This window comes from Mercurialis annua, linkage group LG8 (assembly GCF_937616625.2).
Source record: "Mercurialis annua linkage group LG8, ddMerAnnu1.2, whole genome shotgun sequence".
Classification (NCBI taxonomy): Eukaryota; Viridiplantae; Streptophyta; class Magnoliopsida; order Malpighiales; family Euphorbiaceae; genus Mercurialis; species Mercurialis annua.
This window is the reverse complement of record NC_065577.1, coordinates 6744430-6761621: the sequence shown is the minus strand read 5'-3', so window position 1 is coordinate 6761621 and position 17192 is coordinate 6744430. Positions and strand designations below refer to the sequence as shown.

General features: G+C 33.0%; 3 protein-coding genes across 3 annotated transcripts; all 3 read right to left on the bottom strand.

Moving 5' to 3' along the window:
• Positions 1-1147: 1147 nt before the first annotated feature.
• On the bottom strand, positions 1148-3696 carry LOC126659499 (accelerated cell death 11). Its single transcript, XM_050352791.2, has 4 exons — positions 3308-3696; positions 3033-3205; positions 2068-2213; positions 1148-1711 (listed from the first exon to the last, which is right to left on the bottom strand). The coding sequence occupies exons 1-4, from the start codon at positions 3521-3523 to the stop codon at positions 1605-1607; spliced, it is 642 nt and encodes a 213-aa protein (XP_050208748.1). The 5' UTR covers positions 3524-3696; the 3' UTR covers positions 1148-1604.
• Positions 3697-4573: 877 nt separating this feature from the next.
• On the bottom strand, positions 4574-7287 carry LOC130014943 (uncharacterized). Its single transcript, XM_056104093.1, has 4 exons — positions 6069-7287; positions 5562-5996; positions 5268-5484; positions 4574-5156 (listed from the first exon to the last, which is right to left on the bottom strand). Exons 1-4 carry the CDS (start codon positions 7285-7287, stop codon positions 4574-4576), a joined length of 2454 nt encoding a protein of 817 aa, XP_055960068.1.
• Positions 7288-12883: 5596 nt separating this feature from the next.
• LOC126661189 (cytochrome P450 705A22-like) lies at positions 12884-16365 on the bottom strand. Its single transcript, XM_050355005.2, has 2 exons — positions 15453-16365; positions 12884-13712 (listed from the first exon to the last, which is right to left on the bottom strand). The coding sequence occupies exons 1-2, from the start codon at positions 16347-16349 to the stop codon at positions 13065-13067; spliced, it is 1545 nt and encodes a 514-aa protein (XP_050210962.1). The 5' UTR covers positions 16350-16365; the 3' UTR covers positions 12884-13064.
• Positions 16366-17192: the final 827 nt, after the last annotated feature.

The window sequence follows — 17192 nt, the reverse complement described above, 5'->3', positions numbered from 1 at the left end:
TTCTTTATATAAAATGCCAGTTGAGATTGTAAAGAACAGTAAAATGAATTTTATTGAAAATTGAATTAAGATAGTTCCGTTGATATAGGTTCACATCAGACTGATCTTCGATTTTATAAACTTTCAAATATATTTCACTTAAAAAAGATATTTAATTTGTATATTATACCAAATTTCAAAATAGAATCACAAATACAAACATGTAATCAATAAATAAAATAAACATCATACAATTAACAAAATTTAAAACCTAGAAATTGTAATATATAATCAGTAAAGACAATTCATTTTATGCGCCTTCTTTTATTACATATACACTTAGCTCTACATATAGGCTGAAACGATAAATTTCACCAAATTTCACATAATTTAATTAAACTAGATCGAATTTAAATTTATAATCAATTTAATAAAAAAAATTAATTTAAATTATTTACTTCAAATTGACATTATATTTATATTAAGTTCACACTAATCATAGTGGGTTAGACTACCACATTTATGGCCATAAATAATGTATAAATTTTTTTAAACAAAATTTATAAATTATTATTATATATTAAAATAAATATTGTTTATAATGTATAAATAAATTTATTTAATTGGAAAATAATAAAAAGGAGAATTAAATAAAAAATAATAGATCTGTGACTTTTATTTATAATTTATGATACTTTCAAAAGAAAAAACAACACTATTAAAGAAGGAATTAAGAAAGATTAAATTAAAGTTAACGAATGAGCAGATAATGCATGAAGGACTAATTAATATTTGAGTTAATTATCATTTCTAATAACAGCCAATAGTAACGCATGAGTAATCCATAAAAAAAATGGATAATGCATGAGCAATTCATTTAAAAAAGAACAATGCATGAGCAGGTGCGGTGCCGCATGAACTAGTAGAAGGAAATAATTGTATGTAATAGAAACACAATAGATAAGTATACCTTAAAGATAAAATAGGGAAAGCAATCATTAAAAGGTAGGCATGGAAACTTTTATCAAAAATTGAGAGATTTCTGCTAAAAAAAAAGCTGGGTCACTAACATAAACAATTGACATTTTGGGTGATTTCACATAATTTTCTCATTTTCTAACACCTCATTGGATAGGTACATGTCTAGATAAGAATTTCCCACCAGAGCAAATCAATTTAGTTATGTTAATCAGTTTTGGTTTGATTTCGCACATCAACCTTCTTAATATAAAAAGCAACCTAAATTGCAAAACTAGAACAGAGTACCATAACAACAAATTTACAGCTCTTTTGTGATGGCGATTCCCATCACAATTTTGTCACATTTTCTAAAATTTGTGACGGAATCTTCACCGCTCGATTCTGTCATAAAAATTTGAACCAACAATTGATGTGACGAACCATTTTGTCCATCATAAATTCTGTAACAATAGCATTAGTCGTTATAAATCTGTCCCAATTCTGCCACAAAATTATGAGACATTTTGTCCATCATAAATTCTGTAACAGTAGCATTAGTCGTTATAAATCAGTCCCAATTCTGCCACAAAATTATGACGGATTTTGTCCGTCATAAATATCCGCCACAATTGGACTATTCTATTTGTAGTGGGCATACGTATTGTTCACCAGTCTATACCCAATTCTTTCGATAGGAATAGTTTATCAATGAACAGAATGACTGGTGCAGAAGCCGCAGTATAATATTCCATTTGAATCTTCGCCGAGTTCTCTGAAAAACAAAACAAAACAAATCTGGCAAGTGAATATAAGAAAATAAAGGTTGGCATAGTTGAAAGAACAATCTCACACCAAATAAATATAGTATATTCCTACACGCCAAAATGCAAGTTTAAAAGTAATGAAAAGTAAGCAACGTTATATGCAAATTCCATTAGTAACATATTAACTCTAGAGCCTAATTTATCTGAACAGATAGCTTTTTCATGCATCCACAATAGGATCGGAAAATCCAAAATATTGAAGTTCAAGCATATATTCAAGTGACTCATAAGACAATTAACAGTATAAATCATTACATAGGCATCACAAACATGTTGAAAATAATTGGTGTGTGCAAGCACTCACCATCTTCGTTTAACTTGCTTAAAAGTTGTGCTTTTGTTGGGAGAGCATACATTCCTGCAGCCACAGCTTTTCGGATAACCCAGCCATGGTGCGGAGCAAATACTTGTGCATAAGCCTTGGAAGCCGGGTCCTTCAACGAATTCCCCCTGCCATAAAAAAACTAAAAAGAATATTAACTTCCTTCTCTAACTCTGAAAAAATCCACCATGGACATCAATCTTCTTGAACTTGCATCTCGTCAAAAGGGACAATAATTAGTTTAATGTAATTCATCCATGTTCGCTACACCTAACACTAAATTTTAACAAGTTGTCAATTTGTCACATGAGCATCATTTAACTTTGATTGCATTTAAACAAGGGTGTGAGCATAAATGCTGCATAATCCTTATTGTTGATCCGCATTCAAACAAGGCTGCAAGTATAATCTAAAAAATCAAGGTAGAACCAAACCTTTAACATTAAATACCGACTTCAGCATATAATTCATCAACCCTTTCATCTCCATAGCTCAAATGAATTAAGAATGTGTATATCATTCAGCTAATCTACCAAACCCATTCCTTCAACATTCAATTCTCGAACTACATTCACTTATCTCACTGTAACGAACCATTCCCCCAAAACGACCACAAAATTCATGACATTTGATCTTTCGAAATCAATTTTCAAACTCCCATAACATTTTATCTTCATACCAAATAAAATTATCATAATAAAGGAACAATTACATTTTATTGTCATACTTATTCAACAACACACTCATATACATTTGTAAGGATGAAAAAGTAATGTAAAGGTCTCTAATCAATTTACGAGCTAAACTTTCAATTCAAAACATCCATTCTTGCTCAAACCAATTCAATTAAGTCATTCATACTTCTTCTAATCTACTTCGAAACATAACAATTAACACGAGATCACCAACATAATAAAAAATTGCGCAAAATAAGTCGAAAAACATACTCTGTAATTAGAATTTGCTCAAATAAAACCTTGACCATATCAAGACCACGTTTAACCCTCAATAAATTCCTAGAATGACTTCCAGCCTTTTTAACACAATTCTCTTCAATATCTCTGTCCAATATTTCCTTTAACGTCCCGATCGATTTCGACGCTTCTCCAAGATCACGCACCTGTTAAACATTTCATCAACATCAAAATAAAAATCAAAATCAAATATTTACACAAATAATCAAAATGTAAGAAATTTAAAACCCTTGAAATAAAAATTAAACCTTGGCGACGTAATCCAATTCGGCGAACTTGAAAGCAATGCCTAAGCAGCCGAAAAGAGGAGAGACGAGTGAGCAAGCGTGTGAGAATGGAGCCACTGCTAAATCAACAGAAGAAGACGACGTCGTTTCAGCAGAAGAAGAATTTAGAGTTACTGCAAGTTCTTTAAATGCCTCTGAGATTTTTCTCAGTGGCTTTTCAGTTCCGGAATCTGCCATTTATTAGAAGAATTAATTGTTGTTTGATTTGGTGGTTCAGATGAGTGAACTGGCGACGGGAAGAAGAAGGTCCGGTGCTGTTGTTTGACGCCAAGTACGAAATAATTGTAAAATGAGAAGAGGAATATTGCACCAGTAGATCTGTTCATGGGCCTTGCTACCTATTGGACATTGATATTTGGTTCAAATCCGATTCGAGTCCGAATTCGAAAGCCCTCTACTTCATGGGCGGATTCTTAGGAGCGGGCATCGACCGGTTAATCGGTTTATAAAGGAAAATTGTAAACATGTCCATAATAATACGGTTTTTAAAATTAAAAACTTAAATCTAAAATTTTAAACAATTAACCATTACAAAACCTAAACCTAAACATTGCTTTTACGAATTGATGACTCACATTATCATGAAATTTTGAATATGTCGCTAAAACAATTTGGGGTTAATGACCATAAAATTTGGTTTTTGTTAATTATTTCTGAAATTATCACCCAAAAACTCGTAATTCCCATTTTATGTCTTCCAGACCGCGGAACTGTTCCGCGGTTTGTGTAAACCGCGGAACAGTTCCGCGGTCTGTCCTACGTGGCTCCTCGCTGGAGGAGCCACATAGGAAAAGTAAACCGCGTAACAGTTACGCGGTTTGCTTTTCCAACGTGGCAAACCGCGTAACTGTTACGCGGTTTACTTTGTGCAGTCAGGGAATTTAATTCCCTAACTGCACTGATTGGGAGAAAAATTCTCCCAATCATTTTAATGTAATCATTTAAAAAAATTTAAATAAATAAAATATTTATCTAAAAATGAAAAAAAAAATTATTAAAAAAAATTACGTTTTAATTGTTGAATTTTTTAAATTTAAAACGTTTGAATTAGTTAATTTTTATAACATTCTACAAAAATAAATTTATAAAATACTAAAAAATAATTATATTAACAAATATTCAAATATAATTTATACTTCATAACAATAACATATTTAATAAACTAAAAATTACAAATTAAAAAAGATTACTACATCATATAATAATGTACAAAGTACAAAAAAGAAATCACCTAGGAGTCCTATCGTCATATCTACTAGTGACCGGGAGGTTCGAGCGCAAGTTGTTTCTGTTACGGTTCGCCCGACGGCCTGTACTGATGGTGAGGTAACGTCGACCTGGGCGACCATCACCATCACCCTCTCCTGCATCGGCGTCCTCGTCGTCGGCTCCGTCGTCACCCTGCTGGTCCTGGGGAATGGCCGTACTCGTCGTTGCTGGTGGCGGGGTAACAAATTCTTCTTGTTGGCGGAACATCATCGCCTCCATGCTGTCTAGACCTAACCAACTGCTACCATATGACAGAAAGTCTGTAGTCCCAGGTGTCTGTGGAAGTCCCTGTGAAGCTGGAAAGTCCTGTGTACCCTGTGTAGGCTGATCCCACTGCACCTGAAAAGGAGGCACCGTAGGTGGTACATAAGCAGGCGGCGGAGGAACAAAAGGCGAAGAAGGTCCTGGTGGCACTGCATATGAACACGACCCCTGAAAATAGTGATGTGCTGAATCCCCGTAAAACTGGCCAGAAGAAGAAGGAGGACCCGATGAAAAGGGTGGCGATGCAGAGCTGGACCCCGCGTAATAGTAATGCCCTCTGAAAGGATGAAAAACCACTGGGGTCCACATGAAACCGGATGCCAACCACATTTTGTAGTCGTTCACATGCTTAATGAATACGGAATTGACCTTGTTAAATATTGCTTACAACATGGCTGTGATAGGGAGCCCCCGAATGTTCTTTAACATCGCGTTGACCGACTCAGCGTAGTTTGTTGTCATCACACCATGCCGCATTCCAGACGTGTCGCCACTCATGCTCCATTTTCTAACATCAAGGCGGTCAAGATACGCATAACCCTCAGGTGAATCCGCCTCTATCAATGACATGTACCGATCTCTTTTATGCTCTTGGTATGCGCGTCCTACACGTCGATTAAACCGTCAATATTTTCCCATCAACCAAAAATTTATGTATTATATGAAATGACAAGAAAATTACCAGCTTTTTCAGCAAGCTTTTTGAGATATTTTTTCTTGAAGGCGTTGTGGAAGTTGCTCACTAGGTGTCTAATACACCACTTGTGGGTATCACCCGCCCACTCAGGCCCCTCCATGGCACTCATAATACCGGAGCCGCGATCAGATATGATACACACCTTTCGCTCACCCAAAACATACCTCTTTAACATCCTCATGAAATACCTCCAGGATGCGGCAGTTTCCGACTTCACAATGGCAAAAGCTATCGGCATGATGTGATTGTTCCCTTCAATTGCAGAAGCAATCAACAAAGTCATTTCGTATTTTCCATATGTGTGGGTGCCGTCGATGTACACCACAGGCTTGCAATACTGAAAACCCTTCACCACTGGCTCGTAAGTCCAAAACATATGCTTGAAAGTTCTGAATTGTGGATTGTTTTCAATTGGTGTACCTGTGCATACACCGTTATTAGTAATTATTAAATCGAACATATTTTTAATACTCGAAATTTTTAAAAAATTACCGGTAGCATGCCAGACTGTCCTGGGATTAGCAACGGTGACATTCGTCATAAAATTGCAAATCTCCTTGAAAGAGTCGTCCCATTGTCCGAACCTGTTTGCAATGGCCTTTTCCTTGGCATACCATGTTTTTTTGTATCCGGGCCTAACTCGCAATTTTTGAAAAATGCCCTCTTGAAGCGTTTTAATCCTAATGTCACGTTGCAGATGCAATTGCGTGTCGATGTGTTCAGCTATCTGCCGCGCTCTTAAATTGCGATGGTCTTGGTTCATTGATTGGCCGCTGCATTGGTGGGGGCCGTTATATCTTGTTATTATCCAGTCCGACTCGCCTTTCAAAAGCGACGCACGCAACCTCCAATTGCAAGTGTCATTGTTCACACACACAAGAACTATTGTTTTACCATTTGTTACACTGCTCTTGTATTCTTTATTAGCTGCAATGTGATAACTCGCCGCGCATGTCTGGACAGCATACCTCGAACTAAAAACCATCCCCAATTCAAACTCTTTGCCTGCTTCCCATATTGCATTTTCTTTAGGCCACAGATTCATATTGACACACATGTCGTCAACATTCTGATGCGTGTACTCATGAGGAAGGCGCGACTCAAAATGATCTGTATTTTGTTCCGACCCACCACCGACATTCTCACCATGGGTGCCATCTCCATTATCACCACCGATGTCATCATCATCATCATCCTCGTTGTCATCAGCAACGGCCCCGTAGAAGTGTTCTTCTTCCTCATCCTCATCACTAAAATCATCACCATCGTCTACATCTGCACAGTCGTCTACATCCGCACAATCGTCTACATCCACAGAGTCGTCTACATCCGCACAGTCGTCTCCATCCGCACGTACTTGAGATAACGGATTGTAAACAATATAAAATTCAAGTACCCTCATTTGTGGCGTCCGCGAAACGTTACGCCACATTGCTTGCATATGAACATCTGTCTCCATAGGAAAACCATCATATTTTTGAAATCTTCCATGTTCATCGAACCGAGGCACTCGTAGATAAATCTTCACTATCTCGTCACCATCCTTCAGCCCAATTACCCTTCTAATTACGACTTGTAGTTGTGCAAAATTCACTACACTCGTTAGCTCAACCAGTTCTGATTTACCAGAAACATAATCAACTCCACCCGGAGTCGATAATATTGTACCATCCCAATAAATTTTTAGGGCTGGCAGCTCATTTGTCGTCATTACTACATTAAAAAAATATAATTTTAACTACATTTTTAGGGCTGGCAGCTCATTAAAAAGAGGGTTACTCTCATTTAAAATATAATTCAAATATTCTACATGTCAAGTTCAAATTTTTAATAATTAGCCGATTTAAATGTAAATACGAATATTTTATGTTAACTTTTTTCACAAACCTACAGTTATAAAAAAATTATATTTTCTCTAAATACTGTTAAAAACAAATACCTATTATATTTAATTTTTTAGTATCGAATCTATTTATATAATATAAAACATAAATTTTAATATTTTCACTAATTCCAACCTAATATAAAAATATTCTAAAAATTTCATATATTCGATTTTCTAATTTTAATTTACTCTATTTTACATTTATATAAATTTTATACACATTATTCTAATTTTATTTACACATTAATCTAATTTATTTTATAATATATATTTTTAAAAAAATTAATTAAATCTAACTATATTTATTTAACTAACTACATTTCAAACACTATTTTAATCTAATTACATTTCAAACATCATTTAAATCTAACTACATTCAATAATTAAAAATAACATAAATTTAAAAAACTCACCCGATAATTCCGCCAAAAATTAATATTCTACGCCAAAAAATAATATTCCGTGCCAAAAAATAATATCCGCCACGAAAAATAATATCCCTTTCCGAAAATAGACTCCGTAAAATTTTCTTCACAATAAATTAATATCCCGAAAAGGCTTCAAAATTTATCTCTCTAACTCCCTCTAACCTCTCTCTAACCTCTCTCCAAACTTTTTTTTTATCTTGTGTGAGTGTGAATAAGGGGGAATGATTTCCCCCTTATATAGTGGTGTAGACCGCGGAAATTTTCCGCGGTCTACAACCACTCGGTCAGGGAATAAATTCCATGGCTGCCAACTACTCAGCCAGGGAATTTATTCCCTGACAGAGGGAATTAATTCCCTCTGTAAACCGCGGAAGTGTTCCGCGATTTACAGTGACGTGGCTCCATCTGCGTCCAGATGGAGCCACGTCTGCAGACCGCGGAACACTTCCGCGGTTTACTCCAAACCGCTTAAGTGTTCCGCGGTCTAGAAAGCACAATTTGAGAAAAAAAATTAAACACGGGCTAATATGAGAAATTTTATTAATTTTTGAGATAAACATGTCATTAACCCAACAATTTGTAATCTGTTGCTAAATGTGTTAAATAATTTGCGGGATCTCGCCAATTTTAACGACGAAAAATATGTCGCTAAAATTAATTAATGGAATAACTTTTGTCAATTTATTGACGGATTTAGTGATAAATTTTAAATTCGCCGGTAAAAAAAATTAGCGACGGATTTTGAATTTGGCGCTAAATATGTGTTTCCTAGTAGTGATCATTGCACATTATATCTTTTCTTCTATGTTGATGATATTATAATAACTAGATCCTCGACATCTTAAGTTTAAAAGTTCATTGACTCGCCGGTTTTCTATTAAAGACATTGGCATTGGGGTTGAAGCTCATCACACAACTCGTGGGCAGTGTCTCACTCAACAAAAATACATTCGTGATCTACTTCAAAAGACACATGAATGATGCAAACTCCGTCTCCACACCGTTGTCATCTTCCGATTGTCTTAAATTTGACGATGAAAATTCCTCTACTGATGCGACTCAATATCGTCAGGTACTTGGGTCACTTCAATATTTATCACTTACCTGTCTAGATGTTTCTTTTGCAGTCAATAAATTATTATAGTTCATGCATCGACCTACCACACTACACTAGAATGTTGTAAAATAAGTACTTCAGTATCATAAGGGATACCTTGATCATGAATTATTGATACGTTCCAAGTCACCTGTTCAACTTCATGCCTTTGTGGATGCTGATTGGGATGGTGATCCCGATGATAGATGATCCACCACAACCTACATAGTCTTCCTTGGTGCAACCCCTTTCAGTTGGTGCTCCATGAAATAACGCACGGTAGCTTGTTTTTTAATCGAAGCAGAATATCAAGCCATTGCTGCCACTACTGCTGAAGTGAACCGGCTTGGACAACTCTTCTCTGAACTCAAAAAAGGATTTAAGGTTGTGATAATAATATGACAATATTATGATAATAATATGACAATATTATGATAATAATATGACAATATTATGCTAAGTTTATGATAATAATATGATAACAATATGATAATATTATGATAAAGTTAATAATAATATTATGATACTATTTGATAAAGTGATGATAAAGCACGTAAAATAATATTTTATTATAAAGTTATGATAATATTATGATAATAATAAAATATGATATAAATATGATAATATCATGATAAGGTAATGATACTAAATATGTAAAATAATTATAAATGATACCATGTTTTTTTATAAAATATTATTTTTTTATGATATATAAGTAATTGAAAATATTTTTTTTGAAAAATATCTCTTTTAAAAAGAAAATACGAATATAATGCATATGATTCATTCGTAAAATAAAATAAAATTAGCTTCAATAATTAATTCTATATTTACTTATACATTCTTTTATATTTTATATTTTTTTAATAGTTTAATTTTAATTTTTGTTATATTCTTATATTTTTTACTTCAATAATATATTTTAATGTTGAGAGAGAAGAAAAAAATGGCATAACTATATTTAAGCATCAAATAATACCAAAAAATATTATAAAATATACGTATAAAAAAATGAAAAATCACGTTATATTTGATACTAGATTTATTTTGTCAATAATGATTTAGTGAATAAATTTCCTCATTTGGTTACAGGTGTGTGGTTGTTAAAAAAACAAAAAAAGGTGAAGGGGTGAGTGTGGTCCCTGTGTGGTTTTAGAGAGAGTGTGTATCAGTGTATATGTGGTCCCGAAGAGAGAGAGATTGTCATGTCATGTGCATGTGTTATTCATTTAGAGTAAAATCATAAATTTTTATACACGTGGAGTAAAAACATTATATTGATGAAAACATGAAGTATTTTTCTTAACTTTTCCGCATTGAGGTAATATTTATAAATATTTCTCTATTTGAGGTAAATATGTAAATCTCATGTCCATAATAATACGGTTTTTAAAATTAAAAACTTAAATCTAAAATTTTAAACAATTAACCATTACAAAACCTAAACCTAAACATTGCTTTTACGGATTGATGACTGACATTATCATGAAATTTTGAATATGTCGCTAAAACAATTTGTAATCTGTTGCTAAATGTGTCAAATAATTTGCGGGATCTCGCCAATTTTAACGACGAAAAATATGTCGCTAAAATTAATTAATGGAATAACTTCTGTCAATTTATTGACGGATTTTAAATTTGCCGATAAAAAAAAATTAGCGACGGATTTTGAATTTGGCGCTAAATATGTGTTTCCTAGTAGTGATCATTGCACATTATACCTTTTCGTCTATGTTGATGATATTATAATAACTGGATCCTCGACATCTTAAGTTCAAAAGTTCATCCATTCCTTGACTCGCCGTTTTTCTATTAAAGACATTGGCATTGGGGTTGAAGCTCATCACACAACTCGTGGGCTGTGTCTCACTCAACAAAAATACATTTGTGATCTACTTCAAAAGACACATGAATGATGCAAACTCCGTCTCCACACCTTTGTCATCTTCTGATTGTCTTAAATTTGACGATGAAAATTCCTCTACTGATGCGACTCAATATTGTCAGGTACTTGGGTCACTTCAATATTTATCACTTACCTGTCTAGATGATTCTTTTGCAGTCAATAAATTATTATAGTTCATGCATCGACCTACCACACTACACTAGAATGTTGTAAAATAAGTACTTCAGTATCATAAGGGATACCTTGATCATGAATTATTGATACGTTCCAAGTCACCTGTTCAACTTCATGCCTTTGTGGATGCTGATTGGGATGGTGATCCCGATGATAGATGATCCACCACAACCTACATAGTCTTCCTTGGTGCAACCCCTTTCAGTTGGTGCTCCATGAAATAACGCACGGTAGCTTGTTTTTTAATCGAAGCAGAATATCAAGCCATTGCTGCCACTACTGCTGAAGTGAACCGGCTTGGACAACTCTTCTCTGAACTCAAAATTCTATTAAAAAAGCCCCGGTTATTTACTGCGACAACATTAGCACTATTTTTATGTTTGAGCCAACCCCATCTATCGTAGCCGCATGAAGCATGTGGCCACTGACTTCTTCTGTGTACGTAACCAGATTGCTAATCGACAGCTACTTGTTTCTCATGTTCATACCAACGATCAACCGGTTGATTCATTAACTAAATCTTCCTTACATCGATCCAAAATAGGTATTTTTGACAGACGTTCTATCTTGCAGCGCATGATAGCAATAATCAAGGAGTTAATCAAGAATTCCAATTATGTAATCACCGGTTAAGGGATTTAGTCAACTTTTCCATTATACATATATATTCAACTGTACAGCTATTGTTTCCTCATGTGTTTCATCACATCTTATATGTCGCTAATACTATGCATTTATCAGTGAATATAATCATCTCTTTATAATAATATGCATTTATCGATCCTTCATAGTGTAGGTGTGAAAAGGATAGTAAATTTTGTTGAAATTATTTGTTGAAAGATTGGGGAAGAAGAAGAAAATAAAACTGGAGGATGAAATAGTAGAGAAGAAAAGTTAATTTTTGAGTAATAATATATTATCAAATCCAAAAAAGAAGATAGGGCGTATGATATGAGCCATCACCTTCCTTTCTTAATTTTTGGCCATGTGGCACTTATGTGTATTAAATTTTATTCTATTTATTTTGTGTGGCTGCCACATCTTCCTAACAGTACGTGCATATTTATTTTTAATTAAAATATTATTAATTAATGTGATATTTATTAATTAAATATAACATCTAATAACGCTACGTGCCATGCATTTAATAGATAGTTCACAATCCTACTTGGCGAACTAAATTCACACAAGAATTTCTCTGCATGTAAGGATGCAATCTTACTTAATTGATGAGATAAAAATATTTCCGTTCCTTATGTTCCCATCTCATGGGAACGTCTCCCGTATAATTTAATTTAAACATATAAATAATTTTTTTATTTTTATAAACTTTATTACAAAAAATACTAGAGATAATTTTATGAAAATTCATAAACCATACTTGTTTACTCAATTTAATTACGAACTTTAAAACATTTCAATTATATGCAATATATTTTATTTTTTCTCAATTCGATACATGAAATCATAATATAACGACGTGTCTGTCAAAAATGATGTCCATCTCAATAAAATCACACCAATAAATAAGTGTCATTTCAGCATATGTATCGAATTGAAAAAATAATAAAACTTCATACATACAATTGAGACATTTTAAAGTTCGTGATTAAATTAAAAAATATATATAGTTTATAAATTTATTTAACACTTACTCCTAAATTACTGTAATTTTTTATGATATTATATACTTATATTTAAATAAATATTAAATATTAAATAATAAACTATATTATATTATTTAAAATTATAAACAACATATTAAAAATTATAATATAATTATGGGGATGAGAATCCCCATGACCCATGGGATGAGACTATACTCCCGTAGGAAATGATGTGGATTCCCGTCCTATTAGGGGCGCATCACCATGGAAAACGGAAAATTCTCATTCCATTGCCATCCCTATTTACATGTAAGAATGTTTTACTTATCTTTTATGACAAGACAAATATATCTGATTATTACAAATCAATCCTCAAAAGTATTAAATATTGTTCAATTCACACCAAACGGACCTTTCAAGTGAACCACAGGAACACACAGAAGTGGAGTAGCCAAACTCATAACCAGACCAGCTTTAGCCTCCATATTAACCTGAACCTTGCTTCCCTCTCTTTCTTCATCTCCAAGTAACCTAAAATCAAAGCACTGAACCATAGATGCAATACTCAAATGAATTATATTCAAAGCAAAGTTCGAAGCAGGGCACATTCTTCTTCCTCCACCGAACGGAATAAACCCTAAATTTTGCTTATTCTTCTTATCATCATCATCATCAGGTTTCATGAATCTTTCCGGGCGAAACTCATTCGGATTATCCCATAAATTTGGATCTCTCATTATAGAATATGCATCGATTATTGCTATAGTTTCTTTTGGTACATCGAATCCTCCGATTTTGCAATCTTCGCGACATTCTCTAGGAATTGCAGGGATGGGTGGGTAGAGTCTGAGTGTTTCCTTGACGACTGCTCGTAAATAAGGGAGATTTGGGAGATCGGATTCTGTTATCAGTCTGTTTTTGTCGACGACGGAGTCTATCTCGTGCCTTAAATTGTTGAATGCGTTAGGATGGTTGATTAGCTCTGCCATGATCCATTGCATTGTTACTGCTGAAGTATTTGTTCCTCCTAGAAACAGATCCTGATACACAATAAAAATAGATATTAATCTTTGTTGTGGTAAAATTTGCTCTATATTTAATTTAAGGCAAAAGGATTTATAATATCCATAATTTTAACTATTTTATTAAATATATTATTTCGAGATTCTATGATTATTCTACATGTATAATTGATTTTTCATTTAATTTCATTTCAAGAATGATTCTAATTGAGAAATTCTAAATTAAGATTTATGTGTTCGAAAGTAGGTTTCGAATTGATGTTGAATATATTATATTAGTCACAATTTACAAACTTGGCAGATCACAATATCAAAATTATTTATTAATAATATCTATTTATGTCAAAAGTTGTAAATATATATACGAGAATTTGTTTTTATAGCTGCTAGCTGTAGCAGTCGTGCGATTAAAGGTAGTATTATCATGGCGAGCGAAGCTAATCTAATTCCCTTTATTTTAAAGGTTGTAATGGATGTCTTCAACAACAACTCTTTGCTTTGTAATATTATCAGTTTAATAGCACATGACTACTTTAGCTTAATTGAGATGCATAAATGTTGTTTTAATAGAAAATCTCATGTGGTAGCATATGACTATTTTAGTTTATCTAATTGGTTGGGGCATGTCCCTCCAATTATCAAATTCTATGTATTGGCTGATCAATCAGCTTTTGATTAATAGAACTTTTTATCTCAAAAAAAAAAAGACAATGCATATTTAGGTACTAAGATAACTGGAGAACTTATATGAGATTTGAATTATATAAAAGTGAAATGTTAGGAAAAGCAATAATTTTTTTACAATATATAGAAATACTAGTAATTTTGACATAATTTATGAGATTAGAGGAAGGAGTGTGCAACGGCTGATTTGATTAAAAACTCACCGATTTAATCAAAATTAAATTAATCGAAATATTGTTTACATATTCAATCTAGTTTTAGAAGACATATTCAATCTAGTTTTCCGATTTTCGGAAATTAGATTTCAATATGTTAACCGTAAATGTAATTGGGTAGCCCATATGGTGGCAAAAAGAGCCCTTATCGATGACTGCTTCTGCAGGTCTCATCATTTTATTATGAAATGGCTCACTCAAGTGTGTTGAGGAGTTGTTCATTTGTGTACTTTTCATTGCATTCAATGAAATATAACCTTTGTTAAAAAAAATATTGTTTACCCAAATCATTAAAATTAACTAAAATCTTAAAAATACAAAATCATGCCAATCAAATTAGTTGGTTTGTTTAAGATAATAAATAAAAGAAATTTAAATTTGAAAATAAAAAATATTCAGTTCATGAATAATCAAACTTTTAAAACTCTTACACGTAGTTGAATTGGATTTTTTTTTTCAATTAATCAAACCAAAACTCTAGAACTAATTGAAATTAACAAAAATTTAACCTAAATAGGTCGGTTGTATGAAGTTTTTGCTCACCCCTAATTAGACCCTGCAAAACTTAAATTTATCTATCAAAAGGTCAATTTGATCTTTAAAACTTTAATTTGGTGTCAAATAACTTATCTTCAGCTATTTTAATCATTTAAGAACAAACAATTTTCATTTTTATTCTTAATTGATATAAAAATATAGAATATTGGTTCTTTATTGAACCAAAAATAAAAAATATTATTTTTAATTGATAAAATATAGCGGAAAGTCAATTATTTGACCTCAAGTCATAAGTTTAGGGACCGGAAAGACCCTTTACTCTGAATTTATTAGAAAGAAATAGGAGCAGAAAAAAACAAACCATGATGAAGGACTTGATGTGGTGCTTGCTAATCTTGAACTCTGCATCTTTATCTTGTTCTACTTGTAAAAGAATATCCATGAAATCGTTCTCCTCTCCCTCACCACCATCTAATTTCTTAGCTTTCTCTTCATGATCATTCAATATTTTGTCCAACAATTCCTCAAAATTTGTAGTTACATCATTAACTTGTCTCCCACTGAACCAAAACCCTAATTTCTTGAAAGGACCCAACATGGTAGCTATACCAATCTTCCCCACAAGTTCAACACACCCTAAAATCATCTCTCTACATTTCTCAGCTTCATCTTCTTCATTCGAACATCTTGTGCTCATCACCATTCTGCATATAATATTATTAGTCAGCTTCATCAACTCATTACCCAAATTCACACTCTCATTTTTATTAGCTTTCTGCACCATTCTGTTCAAGAAACGCCCGAGCTCTTCGTGTCGAAGAGCGTTAAATCTTCCGACCTGTCGCGCTCCTAGCAATTCCGTGGCGGATAGTTTCTTGATGAATTTCCAGTAATCTCCATAGGGAGAAGCAAGAAAGCTGAATTCTCCGAATAGTGATAGTTTATCACAGAATGGAGATTTAGGTCTTTCTGCAAAGGCTAAATCGTTGTTCTTGAAAATTTCTGCAGCATGAGATGGTGATGATACGAGAAGTAAGCGGCGAGAGCCGAGGCGGAGATATAAAAGAGGGCCGTATTTGGAGGAGAGATATGGGAAGCATTTGGTTACCACCGGGCTGAGGAGGTGGAGGTGGCCGATAAAGGGAAGCGATGGCGGGCTTGGAGGCAAGTGAAGAGGCGGTTTAGTTTGTATTTTTTTGAAGAGGTAATGAAGGAGAAAGGCTGAGATCAGCCAAATGAAGAAGAAGAAGAGGATCATTGCTAGACTTGGAGAATTATGTCATAATTAAGCTGAAACACTATATATAAAATAAGGGATGGATCATGATCTCTTCTTTTACATTTATTAGGCAAATAGTTAGTTATATCTATAATTTTGACCATTAACTATATATATATTTTAAAATAATTTAAATATTATAGTCCGTCAAATTTATGAATTGGGGCAATTATATCTAAACCTAAAATTATATTTATTTTCGGAATTTATATGATTTTTTATATATTTATTTTTGGAAGAGTTGTATGTGTTTAAAATAAAAATTCCCAAAGATAGATTTAAATCGAATATATTTATCTCAATTTTTAATATTGACGAAGCCAAATAGTTAATTTACTTTTTTAATATATAATTACTAATATGAATTTAAAGATTTTTTTATTCGATAAATGTGAGATATTAAACTTTTCGGGTCACTGAACTTACCTATTATTATAAAAAGGATACTAAACTCTGTTTGGTTATAAAAAGGTTAGTGAGCTATACCATTTGTTATAAAGGGGTTCACCCATGTAAAACGACGTCGTTTTTGCTGACGTGGCAAGCCAAAATTATACAAATATACATAATTTAGTGATCTTTTTGTAATAGAAGGTATAACTTAGTGACATAATTTAGTGATCTTTTTATAATAGAAGGTATGACTTGGTGACATTTTTATAATTCAAGGAAAAATCAGTATCCTTTTTGTAACAATATAAACCTTTTTGTAATAGAATGTATTACTTGGTGACCTTTTTGTGATAAAATAAATTTTAGTATCATTTTTGCAGTAATAGATAAGTTTAGTGACCCGAGGAGTTTAGCATCCATAAATGTGAT